Here is a 16034-nt window from a genome sequence, read left to right as displayed (position 1 = left end):
CCCTTGAGGCCAAGAGTTTGAGACTAGCCTGAGCAGTGTAGCGAGACCCTGTGTCTATAAAAAATATAAAAATAGGCCGGATGTGGTGGTGCACACCTGTAGTCCCAGCTCCTCAGGAGGCTGAGGCAGGAAGATCTCTTGAGCCTTAAGAGTTCAAGGCCAGCCTGGACAACATAGTGGGATCTCATCTCTTAAAAAAAAAAAAGAATATTCAACAATATTGCAAAGGAACTTTAATATAAAGTATTGAAAAAGGCAAGATGTAATAAATCACTGGGGTTTTAAAAAGAATATAAATATACATGTATGTCTGCATTTGTGTTTGTGTATATTAGAGCTCCTTGGTGTTGCTCAATAAAATTACTATAGCTGTAGTTAAATAAATAGTCCCTGTCATTCCCTCTCTGGAACTCACTGCATGAGCTGCCATGTGAGAAGCGGCCCCATCTGTCTCTTGTGACTTTCCATGTGAGACTTGCATTTATAACTGCTGTTTGTTTTCTCTGTCCATGACAGTTCACCACACAAGGTATCTCCCTGACTGGTGGGCCCACGTATTTCTCACTGTACCTCAGTTTCAGGAGTTGGGGGAATAGCTGCCTATCTCTGAGGCACCTCCTAGGGTCCCCAGAATGACTTTTGTGCATCTTAAACATACTCTAAAAGTTTGATGAAATCTGTCTGGGCTTGTCCTGTGCAGGAACAGACAAACAAGCAGAGAACTAATTTTAACCACCCTGGAAGAAGGACTTGAAGGACAGATACTAAATATAAATGATGGTTACATGGTGATGGCATTATTTCCTTTCTGGAATGGGCCTATTTTTCCTCCCTTTTCCATTTCAGCTGCAATGATCATGTGCTACTTCTATAAAGATGAACCACAGTATTTTCTAAGATATTTTAAAACTGAAGAAAAACACAAGCAAGCAAGCAATCTAAGCCGTCAGCAGGGGGAGCCTCTGCCCAACGCCTGCGGTGGGGATTCACCAGCTGTCTCTGTCTTGCCAGGGCTGGTGCACATGGAGGAGGTGGGGAGCATTCAGACCCTCGGCCCCTGTACCTGTTCACTCATGGTATTGATTCCATCAGGCCCCAGCAGAGACACCGCCTGCTTCACCAAGTCTGTTCGTCCACAGTTCAGCATCCGGAAACCCAGGTCCTGCTTAAACTTGGCTTCGATGGCCACTGCATCCAGCTTCCGAGATGCACAAAAACAGTCGTCGGCCCTAAGGAAGGGAAGAGACATCATGCAGGTACAGCGGCTTCCCAGAGGGGCACAGGGGCAAACTCCGCAGGAAGTACCCTGGAACACTGCATTTGTGTTTCATGTAAATTGTCTGCTCCTAGACTCCAATTAAAATGATTGCCTCTGGATGTCTCTTGATCCTTTGTCCTTTATGACTGCTGTGAATCTGTCTAGTCTCATGTGCTCCCACAGCATACTGAGCTAAGTCACATAACGACTAATACGTATTGAATATTTACTATGGACTAGGCACTCTTGCTAAGCTCTTTGCATGAATTAATTCATTGAATCCCCACATAGCCCAAGAGGTAAATCCTGTGACCTCTCTTTTACCCATGGGGAAACAGACACAGATAAGGGCCCTGCCCAAGGCTACACAGTGTGAAAGCAGTGGAGCTAGGATTTGAACCCAGGTGGTCTGTGTGGAGAGCTGGCCTGTTCATCTACTGTCCCCCTGTCCTGCAATCACAGGACCTAACTATTTGCCTGTTTATTTGTCTGACTGCCTGCTCTAGGCTGGGGACTTCTGAGATCAAGGGCCTTGTCTGGTGAGCCTCTCCATCCCAGGGCCCGAGAGGGCAAAGGACACGGAGGTTAATGGGAGCTGAATGAACACATACTGGGTGGATTCTGTGCATTCAAAACAGTCGCAAGACAGAGAACTGGCAAGATCAAACGGCAATATAAGTGGCAAGGTGCATGGGAAGTTGTCATCCAGCCAGCCCTGGGCATCGAGAAAGAGGTTAGGGAAGGGTGGGGAGGAGAATCAATGGAATCAAGAAGGTGCTACAAATTCTGCTTATAAAGGATGTTATTTCCTTATCACAATGAACTGATCAATCAATTAATTATTAAATCACTAAGCATTTATTGAATACCTGTTTGTGCTAAGCTCTGTTCTAGGTGCTGAAAACACAAAAGTAAACATGTCACGATCCCTGCCCTTGGGGCCCCACTGCCTGGAAAAGGAGAGGACACAGGAATGGGTTGTTATAATTCAATGTGGCAAATGCAAGAATTGAGGGGTAAGAGGCACACACTGTTACAGAACACATGTGCTGTGAGAGTGCAAGGAAGCAGCCAGGCAGAGACTAGGGGATCCAGCAAGGCTTCCTGAGGGAGATAACCATTGGGCTATCTGTATCTTTTTTAAATTTTATTTTATTTTATTTTATTTTATTTTATTATTTTTGAGGCAGGGTCTTGCTCTGTCGCCCAGGCTAGAATGCAGTGGTGCGATCATAGCTCACTGCAGCCTCAGACCTCAGGAAGTGATCTTCCTGTCTTAGTTACCCCGGTAGCTGAGACTATGGGGATGCACCACCACACCCACCTCATCAAAATTTTTTTTTTGTAAAGACAGGGTCTTGTTATGATGCCCAGGCTGCTCTCGAACTCCTGGCCTCAAGCAATTCTCTTGCCTTGGCCTTTCAAAGTGCTGGAATTACAAGCATGAGCAACTGCACCTGGCTTGTGTCTTAACTCAGGAGATAGGAGAAGAGAGAGCAGAAAAGCTGTGAGCAGGGCCAGCATGAGCAAAAGTATGGTGTCGAGATGTGCAGGCTGTGTGAGGGTAACCATGGAGGTTTCAGTGTTTCGGGGCATAAACTTCTAGGCAGAAGCTGAGGTAAGCAGGGCCTAGACCACAGAAGACATGTGACATAGTCCTTACGGCTTCAGACTTTATCCTTAAAAGCCGTGAGGGAAGTGATATGGTTGGATGGCCAACCCTAGGAGAGGATGGAGGGTGGGCCTGAGCCAACTCTAGAGGCCAGGAGACGTGCTAGAGCCAACTGAACCAGCTGAGTGGACAGAAGCCACTGCCAAAGTGTGAAGTGATGAGGGGCTGAGTTGAGATAGTGGCTTCTGGGATGGAGCAGAGGGCATGGACTCTGTCTTCTCCACGTGTGCCTGCCCGCTTCTCAGATATGCACCGCCCCTACCCAGAGGCAGGTGTGTCAGCTGGAGTCAGAGCTGTCCTAGACCCCCTCACACTCCCCCTGCTTGCTGACTCAGGGGGTGGGAACTAAGGGGAGGAGCCTGGTGTTTGAGATTCCTGGTTCTGTTTCTGCCTCAAATGAACCCACTTCGTGGTGGAAGTAAGGGCGAAGTTTGTGAGGAATGAGAGGGGGCCATTGTCCCAGGTTTATGGCGCTAAGACTCCTGAGCACCTGAGGAGTGAATGACCACAAGAGCCCCAATAAGAGAGTGTGATGTGTGTGGCTCTGGCCTGTCCCTGGGTTCCTGACACATCACTCATCTCTGCGGAGGAGCCTTGGTCTGAAAACTATTCCGGAATGGGAACCCAGGGGTAGCAGATGCTTTGGCTCTAGATGCTAGACATGAAGTGTTTGCTTCTGGCCACCAGGGGGACCTGCTGGGATGCAGATGGACTCCAAGGACCGGAGCCAGAAGCCTGGTGTTGAGATGGGGGGTCTGATCTGCACACTTGTCTCAGGACCTAAGCGTCAGGCCAGGCCTCCAAGGGCCTATTTGTAGGAAAGTCCTGGGAGGGACAATGAAAGGTACTTAGGGGCCCAGAGTTGATCAGAATCTGGACTCCAGGATTAAGGCCTTTTCATGGCAGGTGGGAAAGTCAAGAACACCCAAACGCTGTTGAAAGGCTATCCAGGGACGACAGAGGGTTACCCTGGCAGTGGCGGAGGACTGGCTGGAGGACCGGGGCCTGGCTTCAGTCTATGGCATCAGCATCTGAGACCTGAGCTTCTAGGGCACAGAACGTGGCTGAGCCATAGAACTTCTTGGCCCAGCTCATGGGGGCCTTGAACGTGGCTCTCTTACAGCTAGGGTTACCAGATTTAGCAAATAAAAATACTTGAGAAATATTTCATGGGACACACTTATACTAAAAACATTATCCATGGTTTATCTGAAACTGAAATACAACTGGGTATCTTGACTTTTATCTGGGAGAGGGCAGAGACTAGGGGCCCAGAAAGAACACAAGGAGAAACCATGGATCCTTCCAGAATGTAAACACAGCCTCTATCTCCAGGGCAGGAGGGAGGACCCTTGCTGCGACTGTGGGCTTCATCCAAGGGACCAACGATCCCTGAAAAACGGGTAAGGAAGGAGCTTCAGGCAAAATGAACACGACAGACGGAGGCAGGCCAGCGTAAGAGAACATGGTCCCAGAGCACACATCACAGAGCCTTCCAGGAGAGGTGCTCACAGGCCTGGGTGTGCCGTACTGAAAATTCTGGACCCTCAACTGGGGTTGTGTGTGTGCAAATCCCAGGGAGGTATCAGATTTGACTCACTATAGAGAAAACCTTTCTTCTCACAGACCACTATCCAATTCTGGAAGAGGCTCCTTTCTGAAAGCAAGAGCTCCCTTCTTGGGAGCAAAGATGCTGTAAATCATTATCACAGAAAGACACCCACTGGAGTTTCTTCTTTTTTGTCTAAGTTCCTTCTGATATCCTTCATGCTTGATGGATTCAATCAAATATGCATTTTTGCATGAAAAATATACATTCTTCATTCCATATGACTGGATAAACATTACTGGGCACCTACAGTGTGCTGGACCCCACACTACGGGGCTACAAAGGTGGGAGACACAGACCCTGTGTTCTCAGAGCTTACAGACTCGTAAATAAGTAATTCCAAGAACATCAGGAGAAGTGTTTACCAGCTATCAAGGTACTTGATTTTAATTAGAAAGAGACAAATGGCAACAAAATTACCGCAGCTAAGATGATGATAATTATTATTACAGGAAGCTGACATTTACTGAATTCTCACTATTGAAATGTAAGCTCTTTCTGTGTACGAACTCAAACCATCACAACAAATCCTGATGTAGGTAGGAGCTGCTGGAAGCCCCACTCCACAGATGAGGAAACTTTAAGAAAACTGTCAAAGTCACAGAGCTGGTAAGTGGTGGGCCAGATTTTGACCTGACCCCTCATCCTGCCCTCTTCAGTGCGACCCAGCCCTCTCCCTCCACCATGCCTATGATTCCACACATATAGCTGCCTCCTTGCGCTCAGCTCTGGATGGCTCTCAGACCCTTAAATTTAGCAGGTCCCAAATGGAACTTTTCATTAACGCACCTATCCCCTTCCTCCAAACTTGTCCCTCAGTCATCCCATCTCAGCAAACAGCACCACTGTCCACCCAGGTACTAAGGCCAGAACCTTTTCCCATGCCCATATCCATTCCATTAGCTGTTGGTTTTGCTAATGAAATCCCAAATCCATCCACTTCTCTCCACCTCTGCTGCCCCACCTGGGTCTCAAAGAACAGCATCCATCTCTGAGGTATCCAGTTACTGCCACAGCCTCCTAGCTGGTCTTCCTGCTTTCATTCTCCCCATCCAAACCAGTCTCTTACACAAGGTCAGAGTGAGCTTAAAACATCAGTAGAACCATGCTACACCCCTGCTTAAAACCTTCCACTGCCTTCCAGTGTACTGAGGATAAAGTCCAGCTCTCCAGGCAGGGCCTGCTGAGCTCTTCAGGCTCTGGGCCCCACCCCCTTCCCGGCTTCTCTCCCTCCTTCACTCTGCAACAGCGACTCTCCTCTTTCTTCTGACCCTTCAACAGGCAGTGACCTTCCTGCCTAGAGGACTCAGCTCCTGCGGTTCCCTCTCCCTGGAAGGTCCTTCCCCTGGCTCTCTGCAGGACATCTCTGACACGTCCATCCAAGCCAGAGCTCTCCAGGCCAATTTTGTTTGTCTCCTTGTTAGCATTTTTCACAGTTTGTGACTATTTTATTTACTTAAAAAATATTTGTTTTTTCCAATAGCATGCCAGTCTCCATGGGGCAGGACAACATCTACCTTGTTGTCTATTGTATACTCATCAGTGCCTGACACACACCGCACCAATGGATAGGTGAAACACGCATGATCTACCATTCATTCTTAAAAAAAAAATCAATTACGTTTTAATTAACCATTAAGCACGGTATGTATTTATGATGCACCACATGAGTACACTGTGGTATGGCCAAATCAGGCTAATTACCAAATGCATTACTTACTTCACATACTTATTTATTTATGGTGAGATCATGTGGTGTTTGTCCTTTTGTGCCTGGCTTATTTCACTTAACATAACGTCCTCCAGGTTTAGCGACTTTGTCACAAATGACAGGATTTCCTTCTTTTATTTTTAAGACTGAATAGTAATTCCACTGTGCATATATACCACATTTTCTTTATCCATTCATCTGTTGATAGGCAGGTTGATTCCATATTTTGGCAACTGTGAACAGTGCTGCAATAAACATAGCAGTGCGGATATCTCTCTGATATACTGATTTCATTTCCTTTGGATATACAGCCAGTGATGGGATTCCTGGATCTTATAGTAGTTCTATTTTTAATTTTTTGAGGAACTTCCACACCATTTTCCATAATGACTGTAATAATTTACATTCCCACCAACAGTGTACAAGGGTTCCTTTTCTTGACACCCTTGCCAACACTTTTAGATTTCATCTTTTGGGTAACAGTCATTCTAACTGGTGTGAAGCAATATCTCATCGTAGTTTTAATTTGCACTCCTTGATGATTAGCGATATTGAGCATTTTTTCATATACCTGTTGGCCATTTGTATGTCTTCTTTTGAGAAATGACATGTTTAGGACCTTCGCTCATTATTTTTTTTTTCTCTCTGTTGTCCAGGCTGGAGTGCAGTAGTGCAATCTCAGCTCACTGCAGCCTCTGCCTCCTGGGTTCAAGCGACTCTCATGCCTCAGCCACCTGAGTAGCTGGGATTACAGGCATATACCAGCATGCCCAGCTCATTTTTATATTTTTAGTAGAGACAGAGTTTCTCTATGTTGGCCAGGCTGATCTCGAACTCGAGCTTAAGTGATCTGCCTGCCCTGGCCTCCCAAAGTGCTAGGATTACAGGCGTGAGTCACTGTGCCCGGCCTTCACTCATTTGTTTTTTGAGACAGAGTCTCACTCTGTCACCCAGGCTGGAGTGCAGTGGCATGATCTTGGCTCACTGCAAGCTCCGCCTTCCTGGTTCACGCCATTCTCCTGCCTCAGCCTCCCGAGTAGCTGGGACTACAGGTGCCTGCCACCACACCTGGCTAATTTTTTGTATTTTTAGTAGAGATGGGGTTTCACTGTGTTAGCCAGGATGGTCTCAATCTCCTGACCTCATGATCTGCTTGCCTCAGCCTCCCAAAGCGCTGGGATTACAGACCTGAGCAACCACACCCGGCCCTCACTCTTGCTTTTAATCGGGTAATTTCCTTGCTATTGAGTTATTTGAGTTCCTGATATATTTTGGATATTAACCCCATATCAGATGTATGATTTGCAAGTATTTTCTCCCATTCCATAAGTTGTCTCTTCACCCTGTTGATTATTTCCTTTGCTGTGCAGAAGCTCTTTAATTTGATGCAATCCCATTTGTCTATTTTTGCTTTTGTTGCCTATGCTTTTGGAGTCATCACCAAAAAAATAATTGCCCAGGCCAATGTTATGGAAATTTCCACCTGTGTTTTCTAGTGGTTTTACAGTTTCAGGTCTTACATTTTGAGCTGATTTGTGTATATGGATGACATAAGGGTCCAATTTCATTCTTCTGCACGTGGATATCCAGGTTCCCCAAAACCTTTTACTGAAGAGAGTGTCCTTTGACATTGTGTGGTCTTCATTCTTGAAAGCAGGTCCCAGAAGGCATCTGTTTATCAATAATCCCTTGGTCATCCAAAATAAATAATAAATAATGGTTCTGGTTACTGAATTTTCCCAGGTAAGTCAGGCAAGTGAACTAGAGCAGGTAAGAAACACTTTCCATAAAAATCTATGACAACTGTGACTTTCTGTTCAACCCGATTTGTTGGAAATGTTTAACTCTGCAAAAAAAAAAAAAAAGTTCCTGTAGCATATCTTTAAATGTGGCTGAGAGCCCCAGATAGTCTTTCCAGAAAATTCCTGAAGGATCTCCACCATTGTAAACCAACATGTCCCTCTGTGGCCTGGACAAATAAGTGTGCCCTCCTGAGTGCCTGACTTATTTATGCAGAAATCTATTCAGCTGGTCACCTGGGGCATCACTAGAAGGCAACCAGTTTTATGGTTGTTTATGGTTTTCCCTTCAAGAGGCTTTCAATGATGCAGTATAAAACCTGATCAATTTAAGTGAGAGGGCAACTACCGAGGTGGTCAATTTCTCTTGATTTTCAAGTGCCCCAGCCCCGAGAGATAGGCTCAATATCTTCCACCACTTCAGGGACATAACTTTAGAAAGATGTTTTCCAGGAGGCTTGCAGGCCTGAGGACAGCAAGTGATGGCGTTGCTTTCTCTCTCTTGGGAAGGAGGCGGCACCGAGGCGGGGAGTTAATGCATTCTGCTGATCTCTGGATGCTTTCTGAGTGACAAATGCAAGCTGGTGAGGTCCTGGACATCTTTATGCATTTATTACGTTTTAAAGCTAGTATAGCAATTATGAGCATAAACTCTGGTATCTCAAATCCCAAATCTGCTACTTGGCAGTTGTGTGATCTCAGGGCCAATTACATAACCACTTTGTTGCTCAGTTTTCTCACCTATACAGTGAACTTAGTCATACCTTCTTTACAGGATTTTGGATATGAATTAAATAAGATAATTTGTGTATAGTGCTTAGCAGAGTACCGCGCTCAGCACACAGCTCTCATTAAGTGTGAGAGATCTCCTATGATAATCATTAAATAAATTACAAAGCAAAGTGCAGACTTTGGAAAGAATATACTGTATTTGGAAGAAGCAAATACAGAGACACAGAAACTATAGTCCAAGTGTGTTTTAAGGTCTCAAATTAGATACCATGTCTAACAAACACCACCAGAATCACAGTAGACCTTACCCAGTGGGGAAACCCTGGCCCCCAGGAAGGCTGCCAACCCTGTCCCACATGGTTTTGTAAGTGATAGCAGAGGGTGGGGAGGGAGTCAGTGCTAGATGAACGCCGTTTCTGGAATAGTTCAGAGCCCCTTAGGGTGCTGTGGGCCTACCCTACCAGGCTTGTGGCCCTCCTTTTTCTCTCCGATTCCAAGGACCAATCCTGGCCTCACTGTCGCTAGAAGGTAACCGGCTGCTCCCAGGTTCCCTGAGAGTTTTACTCAAGTGTAACTCCGTTAAGCCCACCCCAAGGATCTGGGCTCGGAGGCCAGGCTGCCCCGGTTCATCCCTTGGCTGTACCCTCACTCACCAGGCAACCTGGCACAGCTTTAATTTCATTTTGTTTTCTCATATGTAAAATAGGAACACTAATCTTACTTAACATGCTTTAACAAATACTTACACAGCACTTACTATTTGCCAGGCATAGTATAAATGTTTTATAAATACGAACTTGTTTAATCCTCATAATAACCCTATGATGAAGGCACTATTATTTTAAATTTATTTCACAGATAAGGAAAATGGGCACAGAGGGGTTAATCAACCTGCTCATTGTCACACAGCTGAGTAGGAGTCAGGATTTGTACCCAGCAGTCTGGCTCCATAGTCCAACCTGCTGATCACTCTGCATGGCCCAGTTCTTAGTGAGGTGCTGCCCAACACTGGGCTGCTGTGGCTTGGAAGCGCAGGCTTCCAAAGGGATTCCTCATACTATGACTCTGGGATCCTGTACCGCAAAAGGCCCAAGCAGCCCCAATAACCATGATCATTCATACAAACACCACCCTTTATTACATGCTTATTGTGTTTCACACAGTGTGCTAAACTGTGCTAAAAAGCCAATTTTCACCACTTCAATCGATCCTGTCTTGGGAGGAGATCATCATCATTATTCATATTCTATCAGCAAGGAAACTGAGGCAAAGGTCTGAGTGTCTGAATCCAAAGCTTTGCCCTCACAGAGGCAGGAGAGGCTGGTGCCTAAGACCAAAATTCACATCCTAGTACTTACTTGCTCAGGGATCTTGGGCAGGTGAAAAAAACTCTCTAAGCCTCAGTCTCCCCCTCTGCAAAACAGGGATGACGGTAACAGTCCTCACTGTCTACATCTGCAATGAGGTTTAAAAGAGATAATACTTTTGAACCACTTAGCATGGTGTGTGATGATAATAATTGCCTAATACATGGAATGGGTAATTCATTGCTATGATTTTATAATTGCAGGTCCTCTCTCCAGGGATTTAATCAGGCCATCTGGACACTCCCCACCACCATTCTTCAGCCACACAGTCCTCCAATCCCAGGGCAGGTCTTTCCTTGCTGCCAAGGCCTTTTCCAATTGTTCTAGGGCCTGGACCCTCTGAGCCCAGCCCTCCTTGTGGCCTGTCACGTGCAGGGCCTCGTGAGAGCTCTGCCGTGTCTCCGGTGGCTTCTCACTTCCCTGTCCATGTGTTTCTGTTCTCATTCACCTGGGTCTCACCAGCAGTTGGCAATCTGCGACACAGCAACTTCAAGGCTCCTCTCCAAGGCAGCAGCCATCTGCCTGGGGAGCTGCGTGAGAGGAAAAGTCACTTTTCCTTGCTCACATGGAAGATTCCTGAAGCCCACCACTGGACGGTGTAGGCTGAGGTGTTTGGCTGTTGTGGGGATACATATGAGAGGATGCAGCCCCGTTCTGCTGCTTGGGCCCCTGGGAATTGTGGTCTGGGTTATACTATGGCTCCATCCAGCAGTCAGATTAGTCATCTTGAAAGAGAGCAAAGATAGTAACAATACCGAAAGGCACAGTAAACATTTACGAACAGCTTTCCTAACACACTCTAGTTAATATCATAATGATGCTGGCATTTATAGACAGCTTTTCATTTGTTAAGTATTTCACATATAATAGCTCACTTAAATCTTCAAAATGACCTCATAAACTGTGGACTGCTCTGTTCGTCTTACAGAAGAAAAATTGCGGCATCGTGGTTGCATATCGGTTGCTCAAGGTCGCAGAGCTTGTAGCTGATGGAGCTGGCACTCAACCCAGGCCTCCTGACTCCTCAGCCCACACCTGCATCTTGCTTAAACCCTCAGGAACCCCAAAAGGTAAGCTTTCATGTCCCCCTTTTACAGATGAGGAAACAGAGACTCAGAGGAGTTACCTATCTGGCCCTAAAGTCACTCAGCTTCTTAGACTTCAATTTCAACCCAGATCTGTCTCATTCCAAAGTCCAGGCTCCAGTAAGACCTGTGTGTGTGGGTGAATGCCCATACTCCATCCCAGCCCGTTCCACAAAATCCAACATTACTGAATACCTACTGTGTGCCACACACTGGGGATCCACAGAGGCCAATAGGATGTGATTTCTGCTCTGGAGAACCTCAGAGTCTCAGGGAAATACCATCACTCATTCATTCATACAGACTTTTTTTTGGCTTTTAAAATTATTTTTAATTGGCACATAATAATTCACACATGCATATTTATTGGGCTCCAGTACCGGCCAGGCACTGGATTAGGTGATGCAGCAGCAAATGAGTCAGACGCGGCTCCAGCCTCACAAGGCTTTCGTGGAAAAGGAAGTTAAGTGAGCTGTTTGCTACACAGGTAACGACATAAGTGAAAATGAAGGTACCTGGGGGGAGAAATGAGAGTACAACACTAACTCAAAATAGTAATTAAGGACCAAGTCGCCAGTCTTTCATATTCCTCTGTGGGCATAACAGAGATGGATGGTATCCAGTAGACAATAATGCTGATTCACTTGTCTGGATACTCAGGACATCACTGAAGGGCGGCAGGGAACTGCTGGAGTTGAAATGCATGCAGACACAGCACATGTCCTTGCTGTGTTACCTTCAGCAAACTATGCCATCTGTGGCTATGCTTCCACTTTCTCATCTATTAAATGGGGAGAACAGTCCATATGTGTTAAGATTTTGGTGAGGATGAAGTGAGATCATACACACGAATCTGTTTTTGTTAGGCTGGGGCACTGTTTGACAGGCACCGGGAAAAGTGGGATGTGTAATACTCATATAGACTAGAAATATCTAGATGACCTGGACCTAGGCAGCCACCTGAAATGCAGAAGAAACACTCCAGGCAGTCAACACTCCAACACCTGTTCAGGATCTCTGGGGAATCTCATGGTGGCCTTGAAACAACACCTAAACCAAGGATGGCAGACAGGGTTCAACTTGTGCATCAACTCTGATTCACTCCTGTGGTTGACTGGAGGATGGTGTCAAGGGGGATTCTGAGGCTGTGTCCAGACTTAGCCAGAAAGGAGGAACACCCAAGCCCTTGAGAACAGTTCTGAAAGCAATGGGTAATGCAGGAGCAGAGACACCATAAGGGCCCAGATGAATGTGGTTATATCATGACTGTATCACCCATTAGCTGTGTGACTTTGGACAAATCACATTTCTTCTAACAACTTTAGTTTCCTTGTCTGTAAAATGGGGATGTTAGGCTAGTCAAGCTCTTGGGTACCTCCCAGCATGGACATTCCCTGAGTTTATTACATGCCTTCTGGTACTCATGAACCATTCTTTACTGTGTAATAGCTTTTCTCCTTTACTCTATCCCAGCATATTAGCTTCTCTGTTTTTGGTCTTATTTCATGCAAACATTTATTCCTGTGGCCAAGAAGATCACCTGGGAAAGAGATGTGTGGCAATGAGTTTTAACCATCCCCACCATTGTTCTCCACTTCTTCTTCATAGTAATATAGAATCACCTGTGTCACTGAGTTTTGGCTGGGTGCAGGGTCACTTAGTTAGGGAATACATTTTCCAGACTCCGTGGCTGGCTACAGCCATGTGATTAAGTTCTCACCAACAAAATGTGAGTAGAAGTGGCATGGGTAACATTTGTGTCCAGTGGTGAGCTGAAGCCAGATCTTGCTGGCTTGTGAAAGCCAACTGTGTGCATCTTCCCCATCCTGTGTTCAGTAACATCTCATTGCTAACTTGAAATCAGCCATACTGGGGGTATTTACACCATGGAAACTGGCAAACACTGCAAATCACAGCTCTCACCACCCTCCTGGGACAGATGATTGTTAAACATTTACCAGCATGACACAATGTCATTTGATTAAAAGGAAGCTCCTAGCTCTGACTTTCCCTTTGTCCCTTTCCCCAGCTGATAAGCAGACTTGCCAATGTCCTAGCTTTGACTATGCAGGTGAGCCTAATGCTCCAGGGCCGACTTCTTCTTAAAAGGCAACACAGTCAATAATTTAGGCTTGTAGGCCATATGGTCTCTGTTGTAATTAGTCAATTCTGCTGTTAGAGCTTGAAAACAGTAAACAAATAGGTGTGGCTGTGTTCCAATAAAACTATTTAAACAGAAGGCTGACCCAGGGGCCATAGTTTGCTGACTCCTGCTTTCAAGGAACTGCAAAGTAACAAGATGAAAGGAACCTGGGTCCTCTAAAGATCTTGTGGAGAAGTCACCCCACCAACCTGCAATGGCCGATATATTACATGACAGAGAAATACCATCTCTTAGTCAAGCCACTGTACTCTGGAATCACTCTGTTATGGAAGCTGGCCATCTATCTAATACATGAACTCAGAAAATACCTGCCTGCTACGGTTTGAATGTCCCCACCAAAACTAATTGAAATGTAATTGCTATTGTGGTAGTGTTTTGAGGCGGGACCTTTGGAAGGTGATTGGGTGATGAGAGCTCTGCCCTCAAGAATGGGTTAGTGCTATTATCATGGGAGTGGGCTAGTTATTGCAGAGGTGAGGTCAGCTGCCATTCTCTCTGTATCGTGCATGCTCACTTGCCCTTCTGCCATGGGATGACTCTCACCAGATGCTGGTGCCACACTCTTGGACTTTCCAGACTCTAACTGTGAGCCAAATAAAGCTCTTTTCTTTGTAAATGCCCATTCTGTGGTATTCTGTTATAGCAACAGAAAATGGACTAAGACAATGCCCATTATGGCTACTGTCTTAATAGGTCAGAATGGAAACATGTCTTTCCTGGAATTTACAGGGCCAGATCTGGCTGCTTTCTCCAATTTCCTAATTTCTGGAGCTCAGGATAAGAATGTTGGAGTCTGCAGACTCAGAATATCTAGCACAGTAGGGGTTTCATTTATGAGAGTCTGGCGATGCATTTATGGCCCACAGGGCATTAAAAAAGCACAACAATGTGCTGTTGAGTTTGTCTGTGGTTACACTTCAGGCTGTCCAGTAGGACTCTAAGGGATGCACCAGGGTTGCAGGTGTCTGCTGTGTCCAGCTCTAGTTTCTAAGTTTACTGGACACCTGAATAAAGTCAGCCTGAGGTGGGACAAGAGCAAGATTTGGTGTTTTATGCTTTTATTTAAAAGCAACCCAGCGATTCTCAAAGAGCCACGAGGAAAGCCACATTCTGTTCTTATTGTGAGGCAGGGAGGTGTGAGTGGAAGAGAACTTAAGGAAGGGGGAAGGAAGGTGGAGGGGTAAGGAGAGTAGGGAGGGAAGGAGGGAGAGGCTCTTGGCCTGGATGCAGAGGGGAAAACTCTAGGGCTTGTGGCCAGTGCAATCCTAAGACTCGTGCTGTGTGCCAATACGGTGTTTGAAGACTATTTTGTTGTTGTTGTTGTTGTTGTTGTTGTTTGAGATGGAGTCTTGCTCTGTCACCTAGGCTAGAGTGCAGTGGTGCGATCTCAGCTCACTGAATCCTCCACCTGCCAAGTTCAAGTCATTCTCCTGCCTCAGCCTCCTGATTACAGCTGGGATTACAGTCGTCCACCACCATGCCTGGCTAATTTTTGTATTTTTAGAAGAAACGGGGTTTCACCATGTTGGCCAGGCTGGTCTTGAACTCCTGACCTCAAGTGATCCACCCGCCTGGAACTCCCAAAGTGCTGGGATTATAGGCATGAGCCACTGCGCCAGGCCAAATTTGAAAACTTTTATGTGGGACACACACTTGCTCAGTTCCCCCCATTGCCCCACATTCAACTGGATCCACCCATGTGTTTCCTGCCTGGCCCTGGTGGCATTTGCAATTGGATCCTTGACTGGAATAGGGTGCAATGTGATATGTTCTAGTATTACAGATGAATATTAAGGAACTAATATTTTAAGAAATCTTCATTAATTCATTCTTGTCACCTGTTAAATGTCAAACAGTGAGCTAGGCATTCTTGAGTGCTTCCATACCTAATATTTTATGATTCTCAAATAATACTTACAGCAAACACATAGCATTTATTATGTGCCAGGAACTATTCTAATTATATATACACATACAATATTTATAAATATATAAGTGAATATATGTATATATACACATATGCTTATATATATAAATATTACCTATCTATATGTGAATATAAATATGTGAAATATGTGAATGCATATATATGTATAAATATACATGCATACATATATATACATTCACATATATGATCTTATCTAATCCTTACTTGAATCCCACAAAATTCATCTTAATTTTTCAGAAGAGAAAATGACAGCACAGAGAGGCTAAGAAACTTTCCCAAGGTCACACAGCTAGTCAGTGGTAGAACTGAGATTTGAAACCAGGCAGGCTATTGCTGGAGCCTATTCTTCCCGCTCAACTCCACTGCCCCTCTGTGCTATCAAAGGCCTTCCACATTCGCTTAGATTCTCTTCCAATGCTGCTGTCTGGGCAACTAACTGCTAGATGCCAGGTACTGGGTGAGGTGCCAAAGAAATATATATTCCCAATCATAGGCTTCAAGTTTAAGGTTGTCTTGCCATTCCTCCTCTGAGAAGTTCCCCACCTCTCAAGCATTTCTTTTCCCTCCCATTGCAGCCAACAAGGCCTGCTTCCCACTCTGAATACACATTTCCCTACTGCTTTCTTGCCTGTATGCATGGGGTGCTCCTCAGGTCAAATCTGCTCCCCTGTGGCTTGTTTTCCTTCAAA

General features: G+C 45.5%; 1 protein-coding gene across 1 annotated transcript in view; it reads right to left on the bottom strand.

Annotated features, from left to right (window-relative positions):
- ABTB3 (ankyrin repeat and BTB domain containing 3) overlaps positions 1-16034 on the bottom strand; it is a 348476-nt gene that overhangs the window by 48363 nt on the left and 284079 nt on the right. Inside the window, exon 6 of the mRNA XM_017888278.1 lies at positions 1064-1229. Coding sequence (XP_017743767.1) covers positions 1064-1229 — 166 coding nt within the window. The remainder of the gene's footprint in view (positions 1-1063; positions 1230-16034) is intronic.

Source organism: Rhinopithecus bieti, unplaced genomic scaffold, assembly GCF_001698545.2.
Source record: "Rhinopithecus bieti isolate Rb0 unplaced genomic scaffold, ASM169854v2 scaffold_17930, whole genome shotgun sequence".
NCBI lineage: Eukaryota > Metazoa > Chordata > Mammalia > Primates > Cercopithecidae > Rhinopithecus > Rhinopithecus bieti.
The sequence above is the reverse complement of the archived record's forward strand: the minus strand, read 5'-3'. Positions and strand labels throughout refer to the sequence as shown.